General features: G+C 48.3%; 1 protein-coding gene across 1 annotated transcript; it reads left to right on the top strand.

Annotated features, from left to right (window-relative positions):
* Positions 1 to 54: 54 nt before the first annotated feature.
* Positions 55 to 7,579, top strand: LOC102311607 (lymphocyte cytosolic protein 2; the record flags this gene model as incomplete). The annotated part of the gene is given in 11 exon segments (XM_005953185.3): positions 55 to 1,987; positions 4,296 to 4,358; positions 4,438 to 4,484; positions 4,713 to 4,778; positions 5,779 to 5,801; positions 6,309 to 6,349; positions 6,569 to 6,749; positions 6,942 to 7,015; positions 7,139 to 7,199; positions 7,303 to 7,380; positions 7,557 to 7,579. Coding segments are annotated over 11 exon segments (735 nt in total), but the record flags the coding sequence as incomplete, so codon positions are not given.
* Positions 7,580 to 7,704: the final 125 nt, after the last annotated feature.

A 7,704-nucleotide genomic window follows, 5' to 3' on the forward strand; every position in this document is an offset into this window, starting at 1 on the left:
AGAAGGCTGTAATGGAGGCGGGGTTTTGTTTTTCACGCTGCAGCGAGCCGTTACCGTCAGCTGCCACCGCCTCGTTTACATGTCTGCTCTCCCATCATGCACCTCTGCCATGGTGCTGCATGCTCCTGAGTCACTGAGCCATGTGACCTCAGGGAAGGAGGAGGTGGCAGACGAGGGGCTTTCCTGAGCTAAACTTAGTGTGAAGAAGTGAAACATGAGCGCATCCATCACTTCATCCTTCTCTCCAGTTTGTATGGAGACACATTAGTGCCAAAGCATCCATGAGTCCAATGATCTGAGTTTAAACGACTCAGGTGAGACTTCAAAGTGGGACGACGTGTTTCTGAGTTTATCGTTTCGTTTAAAACTGACGTTTTAAAACATCATCCGTGTCATCGCAGCGGCTCGCCCTCTGTGTTTGCTCTTTCACATAAAATCAAATGTTGGGCCTGTGATAAATAAGCACTTATAATGAAGAACAACCACAGGTCCAACAACGTGGGACAGGTCCGTGTGTCCCCTCTCCTGCGCTGCAGGTTAGCATCGTCCTGCTCAAATATGAAGGCCACACAGAGCTGCAGGCTTTGACCTGAGCCCTGAGAACGACCCGGACGCTCCCTGCCCTCTTCAGTCTGACGGCGCGGCGTCCTTGATTGGCTGGGACGGACCACCTCCATTGTGGTGGAGCTGTAACCTGCATGTGTGGACGGCACGCCCAGCAGGTTTCAGGGAGTGTTCCTGAGACTCATCTGCTGAAGCTCACGGTCATCGGCCTCGTCCCACAGAGCGTCCTCCAGCTTCTCTGAGAACGCTGATGAACTGTTCACGGTGAGGAACATGATTCATGTTGGTGAAGCACTGCCTCTCTGAGAACCTCTTTTTATCCTCGATCATGTGACCGAGCTGCTGACAGGTCACATGATCAGCTGGTAAATCTTCCTCTGCTTCTTCAGCACGAGCTTTTCTGAGATGGCTCATTCTCTCACTTTAATCTTTTGTTTTCTGTGTTCGATCACGAATAAAATATGAGCTCTTGTTTTCGTCCCGACTTTTTCAGGTTTGCTCTGAGCATGCTCACATGCTCTGAGTTCCTCTGACGTCCAGCAGAGGCAGCAGTGAGCCCGTCCCCATAGACCCCCATGTTAAACAGCAGATGTAAACATTTCACAGCCCGATACACAAACTGTTTTGGTAAACAATACTTTTACTTTGAATACTTGGAGTACATTTTTCAGAATGTGCAGAGGTGGCTTGACTGCACAGATGCATGCTGGGTAACGACCCTGGCCTTCGGCACTGATGGAGGCCCTCCGTCGGGCTGACCCGGGGTCGGGGCAGTGCCAGCTGATCCGGGGTTCGTTTGTTCCTCTGTTTGGCATTTCGACAGCGTCACTGCAGCGAGTGGGTGCAGCTGCAGACGCTGTTCCGCTCTGTGGTCAGACGGGGGGTGGGGGTGATGCTGCCTTCATCCATCCCCCACTTCACTTCCTCTGAGCGAGAGAGAGAGAGAGGAAAGAGAGACGCAGAGAGAGAGACTGAAGGAGTGGAGGAGGAGGAAGCCATTTTGGGCCCGGGTGACATGTCTGCCTGCTCTTTGCTGCCTGCGCTGCTGGACGGACGCTCGCGCAGTTAGACCGGACGACTCGGTTTGGGGAAGTAAAAGCTGAGACGCTCGCAGCTCTTTGCTTTTCTGTCTTTCAGAGACGTCTGAGTCTTCACAGGAAGAGGCGGCGAGGCCCGTTAGTCAGACTGCGGGCTGAAGGAGAACAACGGCGCAGAAACTACGAGCCCGATCACTTCCTCAGAGGACGAGGAGCGAGCTCAAAGATCGCCTCTTTCTCTCAGATGTTAGCGTGCTCTGGGTCTGACAGCAGCCGGGCTGACGTCGTGCCTTTGAGCATCGAGCAGGATGAGTTCGGACCGCATGCCGTCCAGGTCGGACATGATGGGGTGGAACCCGCAGCAGCTGGCGGACTACCTGAGAAGGGTGAGGCCTCCGTCCGTACTGTTTGTGCGTCCTCGTGTACGTCCTCGTTTTCAGCTCCTCGGGATCCTCCGAGCGGCGGGGTCAGCTGACTCACGCTCAGACGGCGCCGTGAACCAAACCGAACGTTAGTGAGCAGCAGCTCACCTCAGAGGCTCAGGTGAGCTGCTGCACCTGCCCGACACGGAGCTCGATGACACGTGGTGACCGCAGCTTCGGTGTTTGATGCCCTGTGTTTGAAACATTGGCGTAGCGTGCTGATCAACAACACTTCAGTAAAGCTCTGGCTCGCTGTTAGTGCAGTGACCTCACTGATGATGTCATTCAAAATGCAGAGGTGCAGTTCAGACGGTCAGTCAAACAATGGTAATAATGCAAACTTTCATGCGATCAGACGTGCAGCCAGCTTCATGTGTCAGCCCGATGCTTCTGGTGCTTTGTGCATCTGTAGTTAAAGGCTGGACTGAGTAACTGTCGTCGGCTCTGCTACAGCGTGATTGCGTACAGCTTTCCTGCTGATCGCAGGGATGGTGACATTTTTCTGCAGAAGTTCAAACGCTGTGACGTAACGACTCAGAGAAGCAGCGGGTTTAACGAGGAAGTGTTTGTGATGCGTTTGGATAAAAGTCCCCGAGAACAAGGACAAAGGCAGCCGGGTGTCAGTTACACTTCAGAAGCAGCAGCGTTAGCCGTTAGCTGCTCGCGTCTGAAGGCGGCTGCATGAAGAGGAGTGAGATGTGACAAACTGCTGGGTTTCCCCTTCCTGTGCATCTCTTATAATCTAAACAGTTCGTCTTACTTTAACAGACTTTAACATCTGATCACGTCTGATTATTTTTAGGTCACTGAGCAGCAGTTTGATGGTGCAAAGTATCGGAGCAGGCAGGTGGAGCAGATGAAAGCTGTACGTCGGCGCAGAGCCGCAGGAAGTGTCGTTATTTTCCATTTGGGGTTTGATGGGGTTATTTAAGGCCTACGGCGTTTCAGCATGCGTGCTCAGAGGCAAGAATAGCAACATGTGGGAGATAATAACTGTAACTTGTTACAGACGCGGCCAAACATTCAAATCATGGGGTGAACTTCTGTAGAAGAAATCCCTGTGGGCTTATTTTCACTCTGAATGTCTCCTCACTGATCTCTGCACAACAAGCCTGCGGGACGTTCGCTCAGCGGAGACGCTTCAGTCCCGTGCAGATCGTCCACCCCAGCATCCTCGTCTGTCACACACTGTTCATGTCCTCCTCCTTCGCTACATCCATGAACCTCCTCTGAGCTTCTTCCAAACCACCTCAGCCTCTCTGACTCTGATGCACTCGTCCCTTATCTCCATCTTCCACCTACTCCACCCTGTCTGCACTCTGTGCTTCATCAGCATAAAAGACTGGCTCTATCAGCGCGACACAAAGTTTCCGAGCGATTCTTTTATAGCGTCTGATGTCAGAGGCTTTTAATGATTGGTGGATGCAACCCACAGACTCCTTTACCACTCAGGCTGCATCGTGTTCATTTATCAAATCTGTTCAAACGTGGGCTCGTTCTGCACCAAGAAGAAGAATCGTCATGACAACACGAAACGTGGAAAAGAGGCCGATGCCTGTTTGTGTCGAACCTCAGACCAACTCTGTGAGCTCATCTCACTGATGCTGACGAGTCGCTCGTGCTTGGCTATGTTTTGAGAATCAGCAGGAAGTCTGAGGAAGTCTGTGTGGGACAAAATGACGCTAACGCTTCAGTCCCGTCCAGAAGCAGTTACAGCTGAAAGTCTGGAGCGAGGCGGTGTCGCCAGCAACTGTGACATCAGAAACCGATTCTTATCTTTGCTTTGCGTCACTGTGTGTGTGTGAAATGCACTATACACAGGTACACACACACACAGGTCTTTATCACCAGCTTCCACATTTATTTATAGTTTTCCCAGGTTATGATATGAACACAGTCTGACAGCTGCCGGTCCCAGCTGATTTCCCCCCCCGCTCCTCTCCCTCTCACTATAAAAAGGGAAGGAAACCATTATCAGTCCAAATCGCCATCAGCTGTTCTCACTGGCATCTCCAGCACCGCCCCGTTGAGCCCACTGCACCACTCCTCCCCTACAGCCACGCCCGGGACCACACCTCCGCCACAGTGTGTTAGTTTAGATGTTTCACATTCGCAGAATCGTCTGCGGAGAACATCACGTCCATATGTGAGGAAGAATCGGTATTTCCTGGAAGACAGAAAAGAATCGAATAAGAAACTGATAATAAAACAATAATAATAAATAGATGTGTTCATATTTGAATGATATGTCCCTGTGACGTCCCTGTTGCAGATGAATCTGTCCGGCTGTGACAAAGTTGTGCTGAAGCACTCCATCTCTGGTTCCAGATTTGTGGTGAGTTCAACTCAAGAAAATAAAACTGGAAAAGGAAAGAAGGGTGTAGGGAAGGATGTGACCCTGTTTGTTTTTGCAGAATCTGAGCGACAACGACCTCCAGAAATTCCCTAAACTTCATACTCCGTGAGTACTGCCCCCTGCTGCTGCGCTGTGGTACTGCAGTCGGCCTGGGCCACAGCTTTGATTGAGAGACATTTTACTGGATCAGTACTGTTAACAGAAAGTCTTCACTTGTAACCAAAGCTGGTGTTTGATGTTAGATGTGCTGATTATGTGGTATAGTCTGAACGCTGAGGGAGACCCAGGTGAGGGTTAACCACACTGTGACGTCGTGTATCCATGTCTCTGCAGGATGATCTCCAAACTCAACAGTGAAATCAACAAGAAGGAGAAGAGGGGAGGCTTCTTTATTAAAAAGTACGTTCATGTTCTGCTTATAACAACAGCCTGTGCTTTAATCGTGGCAATGAAACGACAGTCTGGTAACCACTGGTGTCTCCTATACATCTGTTCAAGCACAAAGTCCAGATAGGGCCAGAATACTGTTGGACTGTGTTCATAGAAGAACCTGTATCTTATTCTGAAAGGCTCGCTCATGGAGCACGCCAGCAGACAGTGAAGGTTGATTCACACAAACCGTTTTCTGAGAAACGCATCACCTCATGTTAATCGCAAAATTCATGTTGCGTTGCTAAGCAATGGCTAGCTGGCTAACATTAGCTTATTTGCTTGCTAGCTTTATTGCTGGTAAAACACTGTCTGAATTAGCGACTGACCGACCTGTCAAACTACTTTAGCAGCTAAAATGATCGTAACGTTAAATAAGGGTCGATTTTAGCATCACATGTCTGAACAAACAACCACCTGAAACGCCTCCGGGCACTCATTTGTTGTTAATGATTTCAAAGATTTATCAAGACTTTGCTGAGTACATGAAACTGATGCAGACTCTGACGCCAGTCATCAGACGCTGACGTTAGCTCGCTGGTTGCTGTTATAATGTGGTTTGTGTGAAATTGTTTGCTGAATGGTGCGAGCCAACATTTCATGCTAGCTGTCGTCTGTCTTAGAGGCACACGCTGTACTGGGAGCTCTGTCACGGCAGCTTATTTATACGAATAACAACATACAGACTCACGTTTCTTTATATTAGAGTTTATCTCTAAGTGAAGTCTAAAAGGGAAAGTTGACTTCTGTTGTTGCTTAAAGACTGTTTTTCTGGATGTTTGCTTGATAAAACTTAAGCATCAGAAGGAGGTGCTAAAACTTTTACAGTTGATTCATAAAAGAGCTTTGTTCGTGTTTCCTGCACACTGTTTTTTGTCTTTGTGGTTATTTTACATATATTTAAAACATCACCTGAGCAGCGCTGAGGTTTGACTCGGCTCTTACTTTCTCACACCTTTTTTTCTCACAGGACGTCCAAATATCAAGAACCAGGTAAGAATTTATTAATGTTTAATGTTTCTACATAGAGCCATGGATGGTTTGAATAATCGTCGCATGTATTAGTTGTTTCAGAATAAACAATGTAATGTGGTGAAATTTTCAGTGTAGTTTCCATCAGACTGCGTTCACCTCCGTCACACCAGATCAGAGTTCCTGATATGTGAAACTTAAACATAATGTTGGGTGTGCTGCCGTTTTACGGGGACTTTCCAATCGAACAAAAGCAGGAAGTGTTTGTGATGTGATGAAGTGTAAATATTTTATTTTGACAAAGCTGCAATAAAATTTCACAGGAAATAGAAACAACAATAAAAACAGGTTAGCATTATCACATAGTTTCGCGATGATGAGTAAGGATCTGTAATAGATATTTACCTAATTGCAGTATTATTACGAAGTCTGAAAGCTCGTCGTGTCGTCAGTGATTTGAGTCTTTGTGATTATTTCTTCGTCACATCTGGAAACACAGATGTTAACCTGCTGCTTTCTCCTCTGCAGAAATCAACTCTGAGCCTCAGGGATGGGGCGAAGACGAGTTTGTGAGTTTATCGATTTATTTACTGAATAAAAACAAAATTCATGATGTCGCAAACACCATAAAATACACATGAGAGCGATGACAGAGGTGACATTAGATAGAACACATAAATAATAATTACACAAAGATGATTCATTATTGTACACATTTACATTTTAAAGGATATACATGTGTTAGACGTCCACCCAACACAAGCTTCTCTCTGCGTTTCCTCGGTCAGGACGATGAATTTGACGATGACTACGAGAGTCCGTACAGCGACGATGACGGCAGCGGGGGAGACTACGAGTCCCCAAACGATGACCAGGACGCGGGTAACGATTACGAGCCGCCTCCTTCTGAACCCGCAGAGGACCACAAGCTGTGCCCCCCCCGGCCCATCGGGGACGGGGATTACATTGGTACCCTCATGAGTTCACACACGCCAGAAAATATTACCATCGAATCATCATTTGGGTCATTTCTGACTCCAGACGCTGTCATCGAGTTTGTTTCAGTGTTTGTAACAGAGATGAAAATAACGACCAAACACGCTTTATAAACGTGTGTGTGTGTGTGTGTGTGTGTGTGTGTGTGTGTGTGTGTGTGTGTAGACAACCATGTGTCCCGAGGTCAGCCCCCCGCTGTGTCTCCCCGCCCCCCCGTCTCTACGCCACCATCTCGGATGGTGAGTCAAGCTTATCGTAGTACCGAGTGTCTCCACAGAGGGCGCCACACATACTTTAGAATAGTTTGTTAAGTATTTGCTAAGTGTGTCTGTGTGTGTTTGCGTGTGTGTGTGTTATCAAAGCAGCCCATGGACGCTCGCAGAGACCCCTCCCCTCATTGTGGTCCACGACCTCCTGGAAAGCGTGAGTAACTTCCTGCAAACACGCTGATCACATGACATCTTCTCAGGTCATGTGATTCCTCTGGGCTCCTTGTTAAAGCTGCTCTTCATGTGTTTGTGTTCAGTGCCTCCTGAGCCACCGCAGGTCTTTCGTCACATCAAACCAGGCAGAGGTCCAGGATCCAACTCGTCCCCCATCAGAGGTAAATGACCTCACCTGATCTCGGTCCGCTGACTCACCTGTGCAGGCCGACAGGGCTGGAGGAAATCCCTCCCACGGTGGCCTGTCCCACCGAAACATAAAGAAAAACAAACAACACGACTGAACTTTATGTTTGGAATCAAACTGTGAATGACGTTTGTTTTATCATCGTCACAGGACCGAACAACACGCGGGACAAGGTGAGTTTGCAAAACACTTTGTACACATGACAAACCAGAAAAACAACAGACGGATGAAGAGTTAGACCTGAGCAGCTCCACACGTCGCACGCTAACGTCGCACGCTAACGTCGCACGCTAACGTC

Source organism: Haplochromis burtoni, unplaced genomic scaffold (assembly GCF_018398535.1).
Source record: "Haplochromis burtoni strain Fernald_Lab_line unplaced genomic scaffold, NCSU_Asbu1 Contig_3239, whole genome shotgun sequence".
Classification (NCBI taxonomy): Eukaryota; Metazoa; Chordata; class Actinopteri; order Cichliformes; family Cichlidae; genus Haplochromis; species Haplochromis burtoni.